This window comes from Ricinus communis, chromosome 8 (genome assembly GCF_019578655.1).
Source record: "Ricinus communis isolate WT05 ecotype wild-type chromosome 8, ASM1957865v1, whole genome shotgun sequence".
NCBI lineage: Eukaryota > Viridiplantae > Streptophyta > Magnoliopsida > Malpighiales > Euphorbiaceae > Ricinus > Ricinus communis.
The window spans coordinates 14,997,820-15,020,451 of record NC_063263.1 but is presented as its reverse complement, the minus strand read 5'-3'; the positions used below and the strand labels follow the sequence as shown (position 1 = coordinate 15,020,451).

The 22,632-nt window shown below is 35.0% G+C and overlaps 3 protein-coding genes across 6 annotated transcripts; all 3 read left to right on the top strand.

The window, feature by feature from the left end:
* Nucleotides 1–1,010: 1,010 nt before the first annotated feature.
* Nucleotides 1,011–6,169, top strand: LOC8266992 (BTB/POZ domain-containing protein At3g44820). 3 transcript variants are annotated; one of them, XM_048378527.1, is made up of 5 exons: nt 1,011–1,279; nt 2,640–2,676; nt 2,957–3,026; nt 3,831–5,027; nt 5,107–6,169. In XM_048378527.1, exons 1-5 carry the CDS (start codon nt 1,237–1,239, stop codon nt 5,674–5,676), a joined length of 1,917 nt encoding a protein of 638 aa, XP_048234484.1. In that variant the 5' UTR covers nt 1,011–1,236; the 3' UTR covers nt 5,677–6,169. The 3 variants fall into 3 exon arrangements, with proteins under 3 accessions (XP_048234484.1, XP_048234485.1, XP_002527435.3); XM_048378528.1 differs by having other exon boundaries at nt 2,620–2,676; XM_002527389.4 differs by lacking the exon at nt 1,011–1,279 and having other exon boundaries at nt 1,955–2,676.
* A 561-nt stretch (nt 6,170–6,730) lies between these two features.
* Nucleotides 6,731–10,529, top strand: LOC8266993 (protein RETICULATA-RELATED 1, chloroplastic). The gene is made up of 7 exons (XM_015724356.3): nt 6,731–7,524; nt 7,621–7,719; nt 7,799–8,019; nt 8,713–8,782; nt 9,039–9,118; nt 9,632–9,696; nt 10,010–10,529. Exons 1-7 carry the CDS (start codon nt 7,084–7,086, stop codon nt 10,201–10,203), a joined length of 1,170 nt encoding a protein of 389 aa, XP_015579842.2. The 5' UTR covers nt 6,731–7,083; the 3' UTR covers nt 10,204–10,529.
* Nucleotides 10,530–11,194: 665 nt separating this feature from the next.
* LOC8266994 (AP-2 complex subunit alpha-1) lies at nt 11,195–22,591 on the top strand. Of its 2 annotated transcripts, XM_002527391.4 has the most exons (27): nt 11,213–11,722; nt 13,287–13,418; nt 13,797–13,922; nt 14,869–14,931; nt 15,030–15,127; nt 15,219–15,426; nt 15,593–15,664; nt 15,744–15,836; nt 16,341–16,442; nt 16,595–16,692; nt 17,063–17,144; nt 17,288–17,376; nt 18,127–18,232; nt 18,311–18,376; nt 18,492–18,598; nt 18,707–18,811; nt 18,901–19,021; nt 19,150–19,335; nt 19,450–19,686; nt 20,075–20,155; nt 20,268–20,432; nt 20,546–20,632; nt 20,761–20,886; nt 21,309–21,389; nt 21,490–21,561; nt 21,829–21,908; nt 21,997–22,591. In XM_002527391.4, exons 1-27 carry the CDS (start codon nt 11,591–11,593, stop codon nt 22,136–22,138), a joined length of 3,057 nt encoding a protein of 1,018 aa, XP_002527437.2. In that variant the 5' UTR covers nt 11,213–11,590; the 3' UTR covers nt 22,139–22,591. The 2 variants fall into 2 exon arrangements, with proteins under 2 accessions (XP_048234483.1, XP_002527437.2); XM_048378526.1 differs by lacking the exons at nt 21,309–21,389; nt 21,490–21,561; nt 21,829–21,908; nt 21,997–22,591 and having other exon boundaries at nt 11,195–11,722; nt 20,546–20,651; nt 20,761–20,862.
* The last annotated feature ends 41 nt before the right edge of the window (nt 22,592–22,632 follow it).

Sequence of the window (22,632 nt, the reverse complement as noted above, 5' to 3'; positions counted from 1 at the left end):
ATAATGTTAAATAATGGGTTCTAGCTGAGTCTAAACTAATCATGATTTAATAAGATTAATCTATGAAATTGTACTGATTAATTTTTGTATTACATCACTGAATCTAATTTTATATTTTAATAGAGTTGACTCGATATTATTTAGATAATATAATTTATATTTTTTAACTAATAAAACGAAAACGAAGAATTCGCTCTTTGATGAAGTCGATTTCGAGTGCTAATTACTACACTATGTCTATAGTTACTAGAGTAAATCAACTAAGACAGACAATAAAGACCAAGAATCAATTGTAACATTAGAGTTATTATTGTGTTTTTTGGGCATTTAAACAAAACAATTGGGGTAATCTCTTTTTGATAATCTTTCCTTTACCTTTTATGGCTATTATTATTTAAGTTCATGTTATTTTATGATTATGTTTACAAAAAGCATCTATTAAAACCAAATAAACTGCTGTTAATTATAACACAGCCACCAGCATTCAATATAAATCATTCCAATTCTACCAATTATTCCCTTTACCAACCTTATAATTAAAGCAAAAACAAGTGCCTTTCTTGCCTTCTTTTTTCCCATTCCCTAGCGCTCATTACCCATTTTGTGAAAATACATAAAGTGCTTTTCAAAGACCATTATTCTAAAACTTCCTCACCATTTCTTTGTTACCTTTTTTGTATGGCAAAAATAAATTTCAAGAAAAATTTGACAATAATGTACTTCAATCATTTTTATATTATTTTATTTACAATTTATATAAATATAATTATTTTATATAGCGAAGAGCAGAACTATCTCGAAACTGGAGCTGGCTATAATCTAAAATAATTTTAAAATATTTATTTTTAAGATTGTCAATTTATTATAATTTAGAAATAAATTTAAAAGATATAACTAAAAATATAATTTTAGCATTTTAATAATAATTATTATTATATAAATATATTTATATAATTCGGATCCACTGGTATTTTTTATTAGCCATTTACTAAGGCAAAAATTCTTATTATTTTTATTTATCCATTTTTGTGTTTAGAGAAGAATAAAAGCCATGTGTGTTTTTCTACCAGAGAAGAGTGAAGCTTCCATTCCAAATTCTTATATTTCAACCTTCTTTTTGTGTACTAATCATTTCAAAAGAATAAATCAAATCAAAGAAGAATTTACAATTTGTAAACTGTGGGTCCGAAATGGCATACATCGCCCAAGAAGCACTCCTAATTGCACGCGTTTAGAATGATGATTGCAGGCAAAGTGTTCGACAAAAAGCGCAAGACAGGCATAATTTTTGTTTTCATTTTTTACCAGTTTTTTTTTTTTTTTCCTTGTTTGGCCTGTCTTATCATTACTCTTGTCTTTCTGCTTCCTTCCATCTGTAATATTATTCTAGGCTTTTAAGCTTTAGACATTAGCAGCCGGCCATTAGTCTTTAGAAAATGAAAAAGAAATTTCTTGTGCTTCGTTTCCTTTTTCCCTTCTATTTCGATAATATTTCAAAATACAAAAAAGGAAGCTACCATTAGAGCTTTCCATTTGTCACTGCTTCTGTGTCGTGTTTTGTGTGTGTTCTTTTTTAAGATTTTCTTACCTATCGCCACAGGATAAAATATTCTTCATACTTCTTATATTCGATTTTTTAAAAGAAATTTATGTGCGTTTTACCTGAATTTATCTATAATTTAGTACTTACTTCCGAATATAAAATATTTTAACTCCTTAAACTAACCAATTTTTTTTTATCAACATAAATATGTTAAAAACCTCCTCTTAAGAATTTCATTTGTGAACTAGAAATTGGTCCAAATAGTGAAGCTTAGAATTTCTGAACAAGCTCTATCCAAATAAATATATATTTTCTTATAATCTAGACTTAAAATCACCTGTATATTTCAAATCACATAGATAATTAATATATATTTATTAATTTTAAATAATAAATTATGTAAAAATTATTCGTTAAAATATAAAATAAAATATTTATATATGCATAAACCATAGCTTCTTATGATACCGTGGATATAATCTAATAAAGAATAATAAAAAAAATGCTAAAAGTGTTGATTTTAAGACAACAAGGTCTATAATTTATGCATGAGAGTAAATTTCAGGTGTGATTTAATAATTAAGCCTTTCATATATTCTTGTCCAATTTTTATTTTTTTAATGTATGGTCCATAGTACTTCTTGCGGTTGGTGGTTTTCTCGTTGTTGAGATTTTCGCTGGGCATTACAATTCAATTCGGCTTTTGATGGGCACACCACAAACTCATTCACCCACTCCTCACTCCTCACAATAGTGTGTGTATATATAAATGTGTGTGTTTTTCTTAGCTGTAAAGAAGGCCCACTGTAGTTTGCTTACTCGGTCGCATTGTGGACTCAATTAGACTTGAAAATGTTTTTGTGTTCCTTACTTTCTTCTCATGTTTTTTAAAGTCTTTCTCTTTCTTTCTTTCCCTTTTTTAACACCTTGATGTAGAAGTAATTACTCAGCCTTGTCGGGTGTTTTGATTTTTCCCTCCTGTTTAATTTTAGTGTCTTTTTCTTCTTATACCCAATTGTGCTTTGGCGTTGTTTAAGGATTTTAGAAACTGGGTCTTTGTTTTTGTTTCTTCTTAGCCTGTTCATGGACCCTGCAGGGAAAGCTACAGGGTTTCACAAAGAGGGCAATGACTGGTATGGACTCATTTGTTTTCTGCTTTCTTTTTCTTTTTAATGGGTATTGCTTTTTTCTTTTTTCTTTTTTAATTGGAGCATATTTTTGTTATTGGTGTTTTATTACAAGGCAGAATTGTAATCTTAACATGTTATAAGTTTGAAATTCGAAGGGTTTGGAGGAAAAAAGTTTATGTGCTGGTTGATATTCTATCGATCATTTGATGAAAAAGTTTATTGTTTTATAGAAGAATTTGGGAGGACTACTTTCAATGTTGTGAATTTTTGCTGGGTTTGGCAGGTTTTGCAATGCAGGGTTGCCAAGTGATATAACCGTTGTTGTAGATGGCATAAACTTCCACCTTCACAAGGTGAGGCAATTTTTACTCTTTTGCAGGGTTTGGGAACTTGAGTAACTTGTTTATCTTCTTTCTTTAATTGCCTCAAAAATAAATTTACATTTCTATCAATAAGTTGCTTATCTTTATGCTTTTCAATTTTACCTAGTGTTTTTCTTTTTTTGGCTAAATATGATTCACCTTGTACTTAGTCTTCCTTCTTAAATCTATGGGTGATTGGCTTGAAAGCTTTATAATGACTGGTGATTTCTTAAACTTCAGATCAGAGAATTATATCTAGTAGTAGCATATCAGCGGAATCAATAACTGTTCTTCTTTCTTTATTGGTTAAATTTCTTTATTTATTAAATCATTTTTATCAAATCCTTCAGCAAAGTTCCATTTATATGGATGTTGGCTGTAGCCTTGTAAGCATGTTTATTATCTTTCAGCAAGCAGTGGTGGAATTATGACAATGACAATTCAAGTGTGAAAAATTTGGAGTGTGAATAAAATGATTGAGGTCCCAAAATAATTGAGTTGGTTGATTTAACTCTTCCACATCAAAATACTATGATCCCTGTTTTCTATTAACCTCTTCTCAGATTCCTTTCAACTATAGAGTATAAACAGCAAATTTCTGGACTTGTATGTTTTCTCTTTGGACTTTTGCAGCTTGCTTGTATTTGAGAATGAAACCTGATTCAATCTTTACTCTGTGTTGTTGCATTTTGTTATTTATTATTTTAAGAACTTCTGTTGATACTGAAATGATTTATTCTTGTCAAATTGGAATATGGAACTGTTTGTGATTTCTAACAACATACAACTATGCAGTTTCCACTAGTATCCAAATGTGGGAAGATAGCAAGAATATGTGAAGAGTCCCTTGAAAAGGCATTCACCACTGCTCTTGAAGAATTCCCTGGTGGTCCCGACACTTTCTTGATCATAGTAAAATTTTGCTATGGCATGCGGGTAGAATTGACGCCACGAAACATAGTTAATGTCTTCTGTGCAGCAGACTACCTAGAAATGACAGATGAGTTTGGGGAAAGTAACTTGCTTTCAAAATCAGATAGTTTCTTTCATAAGAATGTACTTCGCAACTGGAAGGACTGTATATTGGCTCTTCAGAGTTCAGATCCTGTTTTGCCAAGGGCTGAAAAGCTCCAGATAGTAAGCAAGTGCCTGAATGCTTTATCTATGATGGTCTGCACAGATCCTAGTTTATTTGGATGGCCCATGATGATGTATGGTAGCTTACAGAGTCCGGGTGGTAGCATCCTGTGGAATGGAATCAACACTGGAGCAAGAATGCGAAGCACAGAATCTGACTGGTGGTTTGAGGACACATCTTACCTGAGTGTATATTTGTTTGAAAAATTAATCCATGCAATGGAAAAGAGGGGTATAAGACCTGAAAATCTTGTGGGTGCAATTATGCATTATGCTAGGAAGTACCTACCAGGCCTGGGCCGGTGGCAGAGTGGACGTGGCAGAACTAGAACTGTTGCCAGTTTCAGCATGACGCCTGCTGCTGTTGATCAAAGGGTTTTATTGGAAACCATCGAAAAGCTTCTACCGGAAAAGAAGGGGAAATCATTCTGCCGTTTCTTACTGGGACTTCTTCGTGTTGCACTGATATTGGGTGTCAGCCAAACCTGCAAGGACTCTTTAGAGAGGCGAATAGGGATGCAATTGGATATGGCAACTCTCGATGGTCTTCTTATCCCTACTTACTCGGATTCTGATACTTTATACGATACTGACTGTATGGAACGGCTCATTGATCACTATATGACTTCAGATTCAACAATAACATCATTTTCTCCACCATCATTGGACCTGGAAACGTCACCATCATCTGAACCATTAAGAAAAGTTGCAAAATTGGTGGATAACTATATCGCGGAGGTTGCTTCTGATGTAAATTTGAAACCCAGAAAGATGTGTTTACTTGCAGAGGCCCTTCCAGATTCTTCAAGACTACTGCATGACGGGCTATATAGAGCATTGGACATATATTTCAAGGTTTGAATTTACTGAGCCTTTTCCTAAGACAGTTTCTTGTTACTTAATATATAGATCATAATCACTAATGGTTGTGCAGGCGCATCCTTGGCTTTCTGAGAGAGAGAAGGAAGAACTCTGCAATGTCATTGACTACCAGAAACTCTCAATTGATGCCTGTGCACATGCTTCCCAGAATGAAAGATTGCCACTTAGAGTGGTTCTCCAAGTCCTGTTCTTTGAGCAGATGCAGCTGAGAACTGCTCTTGCTGGCTGTCTCCATGTCTTGGACGCTGAAAGTGCTCCTGCAGGTCCAACGACTGTCCCAAGTGACATGGCAGGGCAGATAGTACAGAGAGATGGGTGGGTGACAGTTGTGCGTGAGAACCAGGTTTTAAAAGTACATATGGAAAATATGAGGTCTAGAGTTGGGGAGCTTGAAGAAGAATTTAGTAAAATAAAACAAGAGATGAAGAGAGTGACTAAATCACATAGCTCTCTTAGCTCCCCTCGCTTGGTTCCCCGGAAAATGGGGTGCAAGCTTCTTCCACGATCATCGGATGCCCAACCTGTTACAGTCGACAGCAATGTAGCTACTCCAAGAGCATCAGTTGAGCAACCACGTACATCCCGACATTCTAGACATAGGAAAAGTTTCTCTTTGTTTTGAGAGTCAACACAGGGGAACGAAAGACACATAAGTACAAATTCAAAGGGCAGAAAAGCAAGTGTTCAATGAGCAGCAATCTAATCAAGATTTCTGGAAAGTACCACGGCTTCTTATCATTCAACTGGACCATTCTTCTTTGTCAATGGGGAAGTTCTCTTTTCCGAGCTTTTAGAGAGATAAGTAAATGATGAGTTGTTTGCACAGAATGACAGAAATTCGAAAATGCAATATGCTCCAGTCCAAATCTGGATTATAGGCATGCTATCCCAGATTTTGAGTGGAGCTTCCATACATCATGTATTTATCACAGAGAAAAAAGAAACAGCAAAAAAAGAAAAGAAAGAAAGGATGTCCTTATCACATTTAAGCCTCTCTTTTCTTCACCATTTTGGGGATCCCCTCTTACGTGTATATACATCCACATATCTGTGAATTGTTTTGTGATTACTGTAATTTGGCATATTACTCAATATATCAGAAAGTTCACCTGGCATACATACTCTCTAATCTTTCTTTAATTTGCCCAACTTATCAATTCTTATTTCAAACTGCGCTGCTAATTTGTCACTGATGGTTAATGCATTCTTTCATTTGTTGAATATTACAGGTATTATTCTTTTTCCGACAAGAGAATATCTATTCTTCCTCAAATTTCATCCATACAGGTTGTCAGCAACAAGGGCATGCATGTAAATAAATTGTACTTTTCCCCTTCTATTTCTATGCAAAAGTATAAATTGGCTTTCTTACTTTTGATCAAAGTATAATCAAATTCTTAAATTTTAAAATAGTTTAGTGACAATTTTAAAGAATGAAAAGTAAAGGAAGTATTTTTATAGAGCTAATTCTATTATTTTATTATATAATGGTCCGCGATATAACTAAATTTAAACGTTAAAAAGAATTATTTTAATTATTTTTAATTTATATTTTTTGAATACGACAAAATATCAATTTTCTTTATAATGTTTTTCAACAATGTAACAACGGAAAATGGATAGGATCATTCTTAATTAAAAAAAAAAAAAAGTAATAAAATGAGCAGAGTTAGCTCCAAATATATAATTATTCTATTTTTCAAATTTTATGGACGTAATTGAACTACTTTAAATTTTAGAGGATTATAATTGAGAGGGTTTCTATTGTAAGATGTTATTTTCCTCTTTTCTTTTCGCTCCCATGTTCCTGCTCCAAAAACCTAGCCAGCAACACAGCACATACACATGCTCGCTCTTTGTCGCTCGTCCTTCCTTTTTATTCAAAAGCCTGTTTATTAAGGCTTCCCCCAAAAACGACATAACAAACAAATTCTGCTTTTCCAATTCATCAAACTTTAACTGAAAAGTAAATTCTTTTTCTTTTTGTTTCTTTTCCATTTCTAGTAATTATAAGACAACAACAATAACAATGTTAGTTTCTTCATCATCTCGTTATAACTTCTCTAACGAACTCAATGCTGCCGCCGCCGGCGGCGGTCCGATCAAACAATATGTAGTGAGTGTTAAAGTATCTACTTCGTTGAGATATCCTAGTCCTATAACTAATAATCCTCGATCCAACTCCATTTCTAGACTCCAATGCATTAATACAGTTCATGAGAATGATCGAGTCTTGGGTATTAGCGGCGGCGGCGGTAATGGCGGCAGTGACGGTAGTAGTGGCGGTGAAGGAGGTGACGGCGGTGATAACGAAGAAGAAGAAGAGAAAGAGTTTGGTCCAATAATGAGATATGAACAAATAATAAAGGAAGCAGAAACGCGTGGAGTTCAACTTCCACATGATATGATTGAAGCTGCCAAAACTACTGGGATTCGTCAATTGTTTGTCCTTCGTTACCTCGATCTTCAGGTCCACTGGGTTTGACTAAAAATAGAAAACAATACCAGAATCTGCAAAGGAATATATATATACTTTTATTCTGATTGGTTTTAGCTGGAATTGCAGGGGTCAGTTTGGCCACTTGGCTTTTTGATGAAATACTGTACTATGTTGCGCAATCGAATGCTGGCTGATCCCTCTTTTCTTTTTAAAGTTGGAACTGAGGTAATATAAATTTTTTATGTAGTTCAGAACAGATTAGATTGTTTGTTATGGTTTTTGAATTGATATGGGTGCTATGCAGATAGTTATTGATTCTTGTTGTGCAACGTTTGCTGAAGTTCATAAAAGGGGAAAGGATTTTTGGTCTGAGTTTGAGTTGTATGCTGCTGATCTTTTAGTTGGTATTGTTGTTGATATTGCTTTGGTTGCTATGTTAGCACCTTATGCTCGAATTGGCTGGCCTTCTGTGAAAAGTGGCCTTCTTGGAAATTTACAACAGGCTTGTGCTGCTCTTCCTAGCAGGTTTCTTATTATCTTGTGCCCATATATTTTCTATCTTCCAATAGTTGCCACTTAAATTTAGCAGACAGTACTTTTATATTCTTTCAATTACTTCCCTAATCTTAATAGACTCTGTAATCTTCAAAAGGATTAGCGTTTAGTATTAGAATCCCTGAATGTGATGCAGCAGTCAACAATGCACGACCCTAAATGTTTCCATTTCCTTGTGAAGCTAAATGAACCCTTATTTCCGATGTCAAATTAAAAAGAAGTTTGGTGTATTGTACTGTTACTTGGTATTTATTTGTGCCATCTAGCTAGGCTGCTATCCTGTGGGTCATGATATGGCTTTTTGCCTGAGATATGGCAGCCTTCGCCACCGAACCACTTACCACTTGACTGGCACTGAAAAGGGCTTGTACAATTGAAATTGTAGAAATAGGCTTTTAAAAGCACTCGCAAGCTCATTAATGATTTGCTTGATAGTTAGTATTGAAGCAATGCTATATTTAGGGATTATAGACTATGTCGGTCATGCATGAATCATGACATGTAAAATTGTGAAAACACCATATTGTGCAACAGGAGGACCCAAGGATGGGTGCCATGTGGAATTTCATCTACACTTTTCAGTTTGTTGTATCTTCTTTGCAGACTCTGTGAGAACTTTACCTGCATTTCTTGCTTCACTCACAATTAGTCATTTCAATGCAGTGTTTTTGAAGCTGAAAGGCCAGGATGTAAATTTTCTGTGAAGCAGCGTATTGCTACATACTTTTATAAGGTATTGCATGTTATCCTACTTCAGTGATAATTATGCAGTTGCATTTTCCTCAGAAATCCTCAAAATGATTGCCCTTCTTGGTTCTTATGATAAACTTCATCAACAATGTGATGAAATATTTTCATTACTGTTTTGGAATTTGAGCATAACTTCATTCTTAATCATTGGGAATCTTTTTCCCCAAGGGGTTTTTGTGGTAGTTTATTGTTCTTTCACTTCTGATACTGGTGTAATTGATTGTGTATTCTGGATACAGGGTGTCTTGTATGGTTCAGTTGGGTTCGGTTGTGGACTCATCGGCCAGGGCATTGCTAATCTGATCATGACTGCCAAGCGGTACGTTTCTCTGCCTGGATGGTTGCTCTGGGTTTCTGTTCACACGTCAACATAAGTTCAAAATGTGATGGATATAATATTTATTTCATACTTCAAATGATTGTCAGACTCTGTGAGCATTGAATTGAGATTCAGATTATATCATGTAATTATTGTGAAACTCCATTTACCAAAGAAGAAAAATTCAACAATATTGATGCAGTGTTTCACATATCATATTCATAGGGAATTTTATTGACTATATTTGTTCCTCTAGCGTGCTAAGCAGTTGGAGAGCATAACTGGCAGGATTTAAAACTTGTAAATATCAATTCTTTACTTCTACTCCCACCCCACGTGACTGCCCTCTTTTCCATATTGTGTTCTTATTCCTTCTAACATCCATTTCCGAGATGTTGCATCTTTGCTTATCCAAAATGACTTATGATATTTTCTTAGTGTAGTCTGCTGCCTGTATTTTTTTTTTTTGTTCAAAGTAGGTAATTGCTTATTACATTGTCCCCTTGTCTTCAGGAGCATTAAGAAATCAGAAGAGGATATTCCTGTTCCACCTCTTGTGCAAAGTGCTGCTCTATGGGGTAAGCCAACAAGCCTATATCCAGTATTAGTATTCTAACCTTTGGTATCTAATTCTGTTGTTATGTAATTTTTGTGCTGTTTTCGGCGTGTTTTGGTAGATATACTATGATTTAAGGTTAACATTTAAGGGTGCAACCTACTACTTTTAACAATGATATGCATCATTACAATAGATTCTTTGAAGGATGAGCTAGGTGCATTTTGGTTTTTGTTGCCTTCTACTTGTAGAATGGTCTCTTAATCATATGATGAACTCCTATTCTTCCAATCCCATACTTTGTCTTTCTGCTCATAGTTCTCCTCGTTGGTCAGGTGTTTTTCTTGCTGTATCTTCTAACACTCGATATCAAATCATCAACGGACTGGAACGCGTGGTTGAAGGATCGCCTTGGGCAAAACAGGTCCCTCCTGTTGCAATGGCTTTCACAATCGGTGTGCGATTTGCCAACAATGTCTATGGTGGCATGCAGTTTGTAGACTGGGCAAAGTGGAGTGGGGTACAGTAATGGGTCGTCACTTATACAAGTCATGCCTTCATTTCCACTCTGAAAACGACAACCATCAGAAATTGAATTAGAGAAGGAGGGATTTTACATGTAGTTAAAGTTTTAGCATTAGTTTTCTGTCAAGAAGCCTTTCTGTTTTTGGTTGGCTTCGTCATTGCCCATTTCCATCCAGTTGCTGGTCTACAGTCTACTTACAAACTTTGGGTTAGTTCTTTTAGTACTGGGGAGGTTGGTCTTTTGGTACCATAATCTTAGTTAATATGACAATAGGCTTAATTGCAAAAAGAAATCTAATATTTTACATATACTATTATTTCACACTTAAATTTTTAAATTTTTAATTTCAGCATCTGTTTATATTTGGTGGTACAAATCTAGTCTCTAGAATCTTCTTGAAGGGCTACTACAATGTCAAAAGCTCCCTTTTATTAGTCAAACTCTAACTCAGTACTTCTCTCTGAAAGTTCAAAATCTAAAAGTGGGAACACATCACCCGACCCGACCCGACCCGACCCGACCGAACCCGGGCTTGTCCAACTACCCATAAGACTTTTCACTCCATATGCTCCGCCACCATAAAACTTTGGGCTCCTTTGTTTGAGAAAGAAACAGTGAAGATGTCTAAAATTTAAAAATAATATAGTTTCAGTATAAATTAGGAGGACCATAATTTATAAGTATACTATATGTTTTTTCAGATATTAACATTAATCAACTCCATTATTTTATATTTTAATAAAGTTTTTAATTAATTTTTATATTATAAAAATTAAAATAATTTCGAAATCTGAATAATAATATTTATCATTATTAATAATGAGAGTGTAAATATTTTTAAAAAAAATAATGATCATACAGATGAAATAATAAAAAATATTTTAATATTTAAAAAAAATTATTAACTTTAATAAAATTTTGAATTCCAACTTTTGAGTATTTCAATTCTCCGATTGTCCCTTTTGCATTGAAAGAGATGGAATAATTGTTATGCTGCAGAGCCATTTCAGTTTTTAAATATCATATGGTGAGCAAAGAATTCTCTAAAGTGAAAGCGAAAATAGAATAAAAATGGAGGGGTAAAAAATAAAATAAAATAAAAGTCGTCTCCCTTACTGACCCCGACGGCTTTTCAAAATTTCCTCAGTCTCTCTCTCTCTCTCTCTCTAGATCACATCATTTCTCTTTTCTTTGCTTCATTAAACTATCACAATACTCAGATCTCTTTCTCTTAGATCTCATTATTCTTTCTTCTTCTTTTTTTTCTTTTTTCTATTTTCTTAATCTTAGTAACTCAATAGGATTTGAAGAGAAATTTTGAGAGCTGGAATCGGAAAAAAGAAAGGAAAATAGAGCCAAACTTCTCGACTCGGTGGATCTGTGAAAGGAAATGGCGCTGTCAGGGATGAGAGGTCTCTCTGTTTTTATCAGCGACATTCGTAATTGCCCTAACAAAGAACAAGAGCGCCTTCGTGTCGATAAAGAGCTCGGTAATATCCGTACACGCTTCAAAAATGAGAAGGTTAGGGTTTTTATTTTATTTATTTTATTTGTTTTTTTAATCATTATACGTCAATTATTCGCTTAATATTTTGTATTCGATCATAATTGAGCTCAGTAACATACTTGATTATTGTTTTGATTTATTCTCTGTTTAGCTTAGGATTAATTAAGATTGAGCACTTATTATGTTAGGGTTTAGATGAAACTGCTCAAACATTGCTTTAAAAATTAGAATTTAATGCTAAAATAAAAAGTTGCAGTCAAGCCAACTGGCATTTTATTTGTGGCCAACTTGAAAGTTCTACAAGGGATGTTGCGTTAATTAGTTTGGAGTAAATTTGAGTTGTTGTTAAGATTATGCTTTGTGTTTTATTGAGATTTTAATGATGGTCGTTTAATAGGCCTCCAAAAGGTACAAAAGGATGTTTTATTGAATGATAACATTTTAAACTCTAACCCTTTTAATGTCTAGCTAGAGATGTTTAGAGGTTTAGGACAATTGGTGTGGCCAGTGGCTCTTATACTTTGTTTGAAGTTTTAGTTTCTTCAATTATAGGGTATGGACTTGTTGCAACATCTTGTGCCTTAAGACTGTTTTGTCCTGATGTTTGTTCTTGGTTATTTTGTTGGTCATTTCTATTCAATATCTTCAAAAGACAGAGTTCGCTATACCTTATTTTCCATATAGATCTGAAGACTACAATGTAAAGAGAGACTGAATATCCTGTAGCAATAGACATAGTCCTAGCTCATTTTAAATTCTTGACTGGTTAGCGGTGATAGAAAAATTTGATTCATGTGCTTCAACTCGTCTTTTGATCTTTTTTTATGGTTTTTTATGTAGATTATTTGTAAGAAACTGGAGCATGTGAAGTCCTGATTAATATGTTTCATTCTCTTATCAATAGAGAGAAATGTTGCACCAGAAAAGAGCCATATTTTGGAGACATAAGAACTCAGAATTTGATAGGCTGAGATATTGGTTATACTTAAGGTGTTAAGTGCTGCTAAAGTAGATATTATTTGGATAGTTAAGACTGCAAAAACTATTGACTGAGCCTTGATCTTGCTCATCATTCATGCTTGTTCATCTATAACCCTACTGTGTGGCATTTTTCTTTTTCTCCCTTACATTTTTCTTTTTTCTTATCCATTTGACGTTCACGCTGTTGCCTTTACTCTCCAGGTCTAGTTAGGTTTATCTCTTATCCACTTTGCCTCAGATATTGAACTGTGCGGATTGGTTGTATCTATAGCAATCCAGTCATTTCTCAACTTTACATTTTTTAACTCTATAACTAAGAACATAGGTTAGCTTCGATATGCATATATATTTACTCTTACTTTTAGTTTCCCTATTGTTTGCTACTGGGGCTCCTGGGTGAATAAAAGATTCAATTTTAACTCAAGTTTTAGAATCTCTCTCTCTCCTGTGACCCTCAAAATACAGAGCACGAAATTCATTGTAGATGTCTTTTCTGTTCAATCTGTCTCTTCTTTGTATCCCTGTGCGAATATATGCAAAGTCATCTATATTAAGGAGCAGCATTTGATGATATTTTTTTGTTTTCCTCTCTTAACAGGGTTTGACTCCTTATGAAAAGAAGAAATATGTTTGGAAAATGCTGTACATTTATATGCTGGGCTATGATGTAGATTTTGGTCACATGGAAGCTGTTTCCTTAATATCTGCACCCAAATACCCAGAAAAGCAGGTAAATCTCTCTTTGTTTTGAAAGATCTCTACTGATTTTCACTCATATAATTGGTTAGGAATTAACAACTATCATCATTTCAAACAATTTCTACACCCTTGTTTTGCTTAAATCCATGGGTTATTTTAAACTACAACATTATGCTTGTGCATATCAATTCATAGAAAATATTATTATAGTTGGTAAGAAGAGTAATATCTTTTGCCAACTGAGGCATATGGCATATTGGATGCCTCACAAATAAGACCTTTGACATTTGAAGTTTCATTGTATTCATAATAAATGTTATGTGTTTGTCAAAAGTTAAAATGTACTAATAAATTCCAAACAGACTTGGTTGTGCTGCTAAATTTTACTTGCATCTTGCTGTGGCTGCAGGTTGGCTACATTGTGACATCATGTTTGCTCAACGAGAACCATGATTTTTTGAGATTAGCGATAAATACTGTGCGCAATGACATTATCGGTAGAAATGAAACTTTTCAGTGCCTTGCATTGACTATGGTATGGGAAGAGATCTCTTCTTTTTTTCCTTTTTTACTTTTACCTATTTACTTGTATATCCAAATTACATGAAATTTTGCTGGAGAACAGTTCTGATTTTAGCTGTCACATTCCCCTCCTCTAAAAGACAAAGATAGTATTTATTATCTTAAAAGTATGTCTTCTTAATTAAGGCCTTCAAGAAAAGGTTTGTTTTTCTTTTCTTTTTTTTTAGTGTGGGACATTATTGTCTATGTTGCTGTCATTAGCACTTGCAATGGTAAATGCGCCCTTTAACAGTTCATCACATGGAAACTAGGAAGGGGTATGATATATTCCCTTGCATGACACGCCTGTTTATATTCTATAGTTCATTTTGATAAATAGGTGAGTGCAATATGGATAATATTTTCATTTGGCAATTCATTCCTAGTGTCATTTAAATCTTAACTGGAATGGAGTATGGCCAACAGAAGGTTATCAGATATTAACCTTCATGGAGGAGTCAATGCTACTGAATTACGCATGGCAGATTAGAAAAGATATTCACATCAATGAACTATTTTGTCCCTAGAATCTTGTATATTTACAAGTTAAATGCCATTTATGGGGTAAAGAAGAAATATGTGCGCTGTTGTTTTTATTGTGTTTGACTTTAGTTCTTGGAATATTCTACTTTTTTATGTTTATTTCACCCTAACTGGAAATTGTCTGCATAGCTGCTTGATTGTTTGTTCGAGAATGGTAGCTATTATTCTTGCTCTGACAGTGCTTGTGAAGTTTTTTAGGTTTATGTTCTGCTCATTTTTGTTTCTGATCTGTTTGTTAGATAGTATCAGTATCACTCCTCACATAACCCCCCAATAGGAAAAAATTATATTCTGATCTACTTGTATGCATGATTTTCTGGATTTAGGACTTGAAGATTCCAGCATCACATACTAAGGTTTTGATTTCACCTTTGTAGGTTGGGAATATTGGTGGGAGAGAATTTGCTGAATCATTAGCAGCAGATGTTCAGAAGTTACTTGTAAGAGATGACAAAAATTTCTGGGCTTAACTGGTGTATATTAAAAATGATTTGATATGAACCCGTTTCCGTCATTTTCTTGTCCTTTTTTGTTTCAGATTTCTAGTAGCTGCAGACCACTTGTGAGAAAAAAGGCTGCATTATGTCTGCTGCGCTTGTATAGAAAAAATCCAGATGTTGTCAATGTGGATGGCTGGTAAGCTGAATTTTACAATGTACATATTTATCTAAAAATTTGTGTTTTTGTTTGTGCCAATTTGAATTATCTCTTTTACCTAATGTTTTAGGGCGGATAGAATGGCTCAACTGTTAGATGAGCGTGATCTTGGTGTTTTGACTTCTTCTATGAGCCTTCTTGTTGCTTTAGTATCAAATAACCATGAAGCATACTGGAGTTGTCTCCCAAAGTGTGTTAAGACATTGGAACGACTTGCTAGGAATCAGGATATTCCACAAGAATACACTTATTATGGAATTCCATCTCCTTGGCTTCAGGCTTGTATTTTTACTTCTTTTTTAGTCATGATTATAATTGTTTATTATTTTTGGTAATATAAGATTCATATCTAGTTTGTAACAATTGTTTATATGTTGTAGTTACTTATTGTCATATCATTTATCCTTTAGAAGATTATATAAATGCTGTTTTTTGGATATACAGGTTAAGACAATGAGGGCTCTTCAGTATTTTCCAACTATTGAAGATCCAAATACTAGAAGATCGTTGTTTGAGGTTCTGCTCTTCCTAGTGAATTGATGTTGGTAGTTCCTTTGTATTTCTGATTCTTATGGACCTTAGTTTCTGCTTTTAGGTCTTACAACGGATCTTGATGGGAACTGATGTTGTAAAAAATGTAAATAAGAACAATGCAGCGCATGCTGTTCTCTTTGAAGCTCTTGCTCTTGTAAGTATATTGCCCAATAAACTCTTTAGCACATGAAATATGTTCTATGTAATGGAGTTTAATTGATATTGGGATATTTAACTTGGAAAGCCGAAATTAACCCCAGGTTTCCAAAATGTTTAGAAAATTTATAGTTCTTGTTCTAAGTGGACTTCATCTCTTTGATCTTTACTGGGAAGTTACTTTTAAGGGGCAATGGAATCAAATGAAACATGTCTGTTGTTTGAGACAATCAACTATGTGTACTTGGACGCTAGCCCCTCTCATGATTATGGAAAGGCTAGATTCTTAGGGACGTGGATTCTTTCTCTCCCATTGATGGTGGTTTTTTTTAAATCATTGCTTAGCCTTTTTCCTTTGGGTGATATGTTTAGCCTGTCACTATTAACCATGCTATGGTTGGACGCTGCCCTCTCTGACATCAACAAGTAGAAGCCTAATTTATTGAAAACAAGATTGTCTTTTGTATTGCTTTTTCCTTGATGTTTTTTTTTCATATGGCAGGTCATGCATCTTGATGCTGAAAAAGAGATGATGTCTCAATGTGTTGCACTTCTAGGAAAATTTATTGCTGTGCGTGAACCAAATATCCGTTACCTTGGCTTGGTAAGCTGTGGAAGCACTATAGCTTTGTCTTTGCTTTCTTCTCTATCTTGCTGAAGCATATCAGCAAGCTTGGTGAAGCAGAACTTACAGTGCCTAAACCAACTTGCGATATATGACTCTATGGGCCTTTAATTGTTCTGTTTGTTCTGCAGGAGAATATGACTCGGATGTTGATGGTTACAGATGTGCAAGACATCATCAAAAGACACCAAGCTCAGATCATCACCTCGCTAAAAGATCCTGACATCAGGTTGAATTTGAGTGTGTTCCAGTTTGAAAACTTAATTTCTTTTTTTTTTTTTAATGTTATTTTGATGCGCATTCAGTAGAATATTTGGGTCAATAGTTCTCCCTTCCTCTTGTGGATTTTGTTTTCTGATAAACATAGTGTCATATCTTCTTATGAAGCTCCTTAGATCTTTTTTCACATCAACTATTGCTAAGGGGAGCACAACTTGAAAGCAGATGTGGGTTAGATGTAACCAATGTGCCCTATAGAGCATGTTTATGATTACAGAATTACTGAATATGGATCCTAAATGGAAACTACTAGAATTTTGTTACTAAAGTGAAGTTTTATTCCGGAATTTACCTAAGATAACTTCAAATTCTTTCTCCAGCATTCGTCGTCGTGCTCTTGATTTACTATATGGCATGTGTGATGTTTCAAATGCAAAGGACATAGTGGAAGAACTATTACAGGTACAAATATGTACTTTGTATTTGTTTTCTACTGAATTTGTGCAACATTCTCATGATATATTTTTATTTTTACATAATTTGCTGAGAAATTAACTTTCTGAAATGTTAAATGAGTTTGCAACTGGTTTTCATCTTATGGTCAGTATCTAAGCACAGCAGATTTTGCAATGCGCGAGGAATTGTCGCTTAAAGCTGCTATTCTTGCAGAGAAGTTTGCCCCTGATTTGTCTTGGTAAGGACTTTTTCCTAGTGATTTAGGAAAATGTTGGAAGTAGCAATATTAGGTTTCTTTATTTAGATTAGGAATTGTATCTTAAACTGGTTGAGACTGCCACTTAAAAGCAGCTGGGTTCCATTTTTTAAATTAATAAAATGAAGTCTATACTATAATAATGACAATGCTCAAAAGTATTACCACTGGGTCCTAGGAGTTTACTCTTTGGGGAGGTCGCAAAGCTGTCCTCAAAATTTATGAAAGCCGCATGAACACAACCAAATGTCTCTGTCACTATCTCATAATGTTTGTAGCCACTGCCTGTACATGAAAAATCACCAGAAATAGCCAAATTTCAAAAGGATTCTGTCGTAACTAAATTTCTTTGATCTTATATTTATAAATGTTGATATGAGAAAAGTGGTATAAGATGACCTAGTGGCCTTGCATCTTTCTGAAGATGTGGTCCAAAATTGTTTGAATGGAGAAAGAAAATCCACCCCAATTCACTTGAGATTAATACTTAGTTGAGTTGAGTTGTATTATCAATCAAATAAGAATAGGATAAGAACTTTGAATTAAGGGGAATTTTTCATCAATCTATTGAACGAATTTTTTTTTTTAAATCTGCACAAACAAATTCACCATATTCAATAATTGAATTATTCCTTAAAATATTTTTGGGCCTTGCCTTGAACATCATAAGCTTGTTTGTGAAAATCAAAAGCAACAACTTAAACAATATTATGTTCTTTATCTTTATTTCAGGTATGTGGATGTCATTTTACAGTTGATTGATAAAGCAGGAGATTTTGTTAGTGATGACATATGGTTTCGTGTTGTGCAATTTGTTACAAACAATGAAGACCTACAGGTAATTAAAATCCTTGGGTCACGAAACTTAGGATTTCATAAAGAGTTTTAAACTGAGACTTAAAAGGCATTTTATCAGCCTTATGCAGCAGCAAAAGCCAGAGAGTATCTTGACAAGCCTGCTATACATGAGACAATGGTAAAGGTATGTATCTAACTGTGAACACCTTTGATGTTAGTGTTACATGTGAATATAGAGCAAAGAGGAGGGAGAGGGGAGGGGCATGATCTAATCTGTCATTGATGCATGCATGTGGCAGGTGAGTGCTCATCTCCTTGGAGAGTTCAGCCACCTTCTGGCTAGACGGCCTGGATGTAGTCCAAAGGAAATATTTAATATGATACATGAGAAGCTTCCGGCTGTATCGTAAGACACACTTACACCTAACATATGCCTCTATTCATCTTAGTTTAGTTACCTTAGTATTTTGCTTCATTGAGCTGCTGTATCTTAGTATCATGAATGTGCCTGCAGAACGTCTACTGTTCCTATTCTTCTTTCAACATATGCTAAGATCTTAATGCATACCCAACCTCCCGATCCAGAACTTCAGAACCAAATTTGGGCAATATTTAGCAAGTAAGATAACTTTGCTTGTCCTCTTATCGCTGGGATGGTATATCTTTGTATATTTGTGAACTTCAATCCAATTCTTTTTATTCTCATAGATATGAGAGTTGCATTGATGCTGAAATACAACAAAGAGCAGTTGAATATTTTGCATTAAGTAGGAAAGGTGCTGCTTTAATGGACATATTGGCTGAAATGCCCAAATTTCCTGAGCGTCAGGTATATATGGTGACTCATAAGCCTGGTTCTTAAGAAGTTTACTTCTTTGCATTGAAAAATTGAAAATCATTTTGACTAAAGAATACATTTGTGCACCATTGACACTGACACTGGCTTTTCTGACCCAGTCTGCATTGATTAAAAAAGCTGAGGATATTGAAGTTGATACTGCAGAGCAAAGTGCTATTAAGTTGCGAGCCCAGCAACAAGTGTCAAATGCTTTGGTTGTGACTGACCAACACCCTGCTAATGGGCCACCACCAACTGTCGGCCCACTCACTCTTGTGAAGGTGCCCAGCTTGAGTGGCAATGAGGTTAGTTCTTGTCTGTTTATGTGGAGGCTTGAATTATGCCTTGCTTTCCTTTTGAATTTTTGGCTCAATTGTTTAATCATTCTTAATTGATTTTTGCATGGCTCATCTTGACAGGAGCATACTTCAGATGATCAAGTTCTGACCCGGGCAAATGGAACTTTGAATAAGGTGGATCCTCAGCCTCCCTCAGCAGATCTCCTTGGCGATCTTCTGGGCCCACTGGCTATTGAAGGTCCTCCTGAAGCTGCTACCCAGTCTGAGCAAAATCCAGTCTCTAGAATGGAAGGTGTTCCAAGTGCAGTGGATGCTGCAGCTATTGTACCTGTTGGGGAACAGACAAATTCTGTCGAGGTATTTGCATTGACAAGTTTTATATTACTTTCTTTTTGTTTCTAGATGGAAGATGTGAACCGAAACTGGAAACTTCTCTTCTGATGTTAATAGATGTGATGACACTCTCTTTTCCATCTGTTTCTTCACATCTTTTCTTTTTGTAATGTTTGCATTCTTGTTAAACAGTTTTTTCTCTTTAATTTTCCCAAGATGTTCTTTTAACTCAAAAGAAGTATTCTTCTTTTTCTTTTTTCCTTTCAATCCTATTCATTGCAAAGTTAATATGTATGTGGTCAGCCTCGCAGCTTATTGGTTCTTATGTAGCTATTATAATAATAAGGCGTGGAACACTTTTTATGGCACATAGATTCTTGTTTCTAACTGACATTGTTAACCTTGAATGCAGCCTATAGGAAACATCAGTGAAAGATTTTATGCTTTGTGCTTGAAAGATAGTGGTGTCTTGTACGAGGATCCATACATTCAGGTACAATAGCTGTCCATTTTTGAATAATTTTCTCCTTTTCATGTTTAAGCCACCACCTTCTGCTTCATTTTATTGTCCTTGCGAGTTTTCAAATCTGCAAAATATTTTGCAGATTGGTATTAAAGCAGAGTGGCGGGCGCAACATGGGCGTCTTGTTCTCTTCCTGGGAAACAAAAATACTTCTCCGCTTGTCTCTGTTCAGGCTGTAATATTGCCTCCTGCTCATTTAAAGATAGAGCTCTCATTAGTACCTGATACTATTCCTCCACGGGCACAGGTGGAATAGCTTGTAATTAATTAATTAATTAGCAATATCTGTAGTGGCTTTAATTATATTCCTCTCTTATTCAATAATAATTCTTTTCATGCTAATCTTATGTGGTTGTCTAGGTGCAATGCCCACTTGAAGTCTTAAATATTCGCCCAAGCAGGGATGTTGCTGTTCTTGACTTCTCATATAAGTTTGGTACCAACATGGTACTTATTAGATGAATATGTTCGCTCTATCACTTATTTTTCTGAAGTCAGAATAATTTACATTATCTTTTTTGGGAAATAGGCTATATTTTCAAATCTAGTTATCTAATGTTTGACATTTGTGATAGGTCAATGTCAAGCTTCGCCTTCCAGCTGTTCTGAACAAATTTCTTCAGCCTATTTTAGTATCTGCAGAAGAATTCTTTCCTCAATGGAGGTCACTTTCTGGGCCACCTCTGAAGCTTCAAGAAGTAGTACGTACATTATACTTTGTGTTCAGAAAAAATTAAATCGAAAACTCATTCGGTCTATGTCTGCCTTATTTGGGACGCCATTTCTGATTCTAGTTTGATTTAGTAATGTTATATAATTTCCCATGTAGACCAGGTTCAAATAGTAGAACCATTCTTCAGTTCATGCAATTAAGGTTTTTATTTGTATTTAATTTAACTAGATAGATAATAAGATATTAGATAAGCACGACTGCCTTTAGCTGAGCTTGGCTACTGCCTTCCCCTCTCTTTAATCATTGGTAAATTAGCCTTGGCGTTGTCAATTTATGTAGTATTGTGAGTTGCAGGTAATAATGCCGTCTGTGATGTATACTCAAGTTTTTCTTGTGTGATTCTGTGTAGTTGCTAATATCTGCTCCCATATTTTTCTTTTAACCGCACAGGTTAGAGGTGTAAGACCACTGCCTCTCGCTGACATGGCAAGCTTATTTAATAGTTTCCGGATGACGATTTCTCCTGGACTTGTAAGCCACTCATTATTTGTCACCCTCCCTCTCATCCTCCTGCCCTCTTCTCTCAAGAGTTGCACTATAGTAGTTCATCAATTCATTTTCAATTTTGTAGGATCCAAATCCTAATAATTTGGTTGCAAGTACAACCTTCTACTCTGAGAGTACACGGCAGATGCTTTGCTTGGTAAGCATTATGTATTTTCTTTTAGTGTTCTATACGATTTCAGTTGGTGCCTATGTATTCCAAGTTTTACCACCTGGAACTAAATACTTTGTACTTCTTGCTAGTTTCAAGTGAAAGATTTGTACGCAACATGCATTAAACCTGCTTGTAGTATTAGTATCTTTATATTTCGTTTCCTGCTGTCTCTCATTTCTGTGGCTTGTTATGCTTGCATTAAAAGTGTTTTTGAACTTTTGCTTGACATTATTTTTCAATGCAATCTTTCAGGTAAGAATCGAAACTGATCCGGCAGATAGAACACAGTTGCGAATGACTGTTGCCTCAGGAGACCCCACACTAACATTTGAGTATGTCTTAATAATATCCATGTTCATTCCCCTTTTTAACTCCCACACTTGACACATGCCATATGTTTCTGACCTTTTTCATGTACAGACTGAAGGAGTTCATCAAGGAACAATTAGTTAGCATTCCTACAGCATCACGGGGACCGACACCAGCACCACCAGTTGCTCAACCACCTAATCCAGTAACAGCTTTGACGGATCCGGGGGCTGTGTTGGCTGGTCTACTATAACAATCTGCCGGCAATTGACGTGTGATGATTTGTTCAATATACACTTGTAAAACCCGATTTATACAGCCGGCCCGCCCATATGTCCCTGGAGTCAAGAGGTGAATCAGGAAATTCATGAAGCAAGGGCTGTCGGAAGTGAAGGGTGAGCTAAACTGTGGTCAGCTTAATTTCTGGAATTTCAGGGGGGAGGGTTGATTGGGATTTTTTGATATTCTTTTGCACAATTTGTAATGTGCTTAGTGAGCTTCTTTTCTATTTTTTTTCTTTTTTCTCAATCACTTGGGGCGAGGGCTTTTTCTTTTCTCTTCTTTTCTTTTCCCCGTCTCTTTTCTTTCTTTTCCCGGATTGGTTTCTATATTACGAACCTGACAGCACTGTAAGATATTTACATGGAAGTAGAACGAGTTGTAATAGCCTGTATTTGTTGTCAATGCATAGTTACCTTCTCAATAAGGGCTGAAATTTGTGGAGTTCTTACATATTCATATCATTAT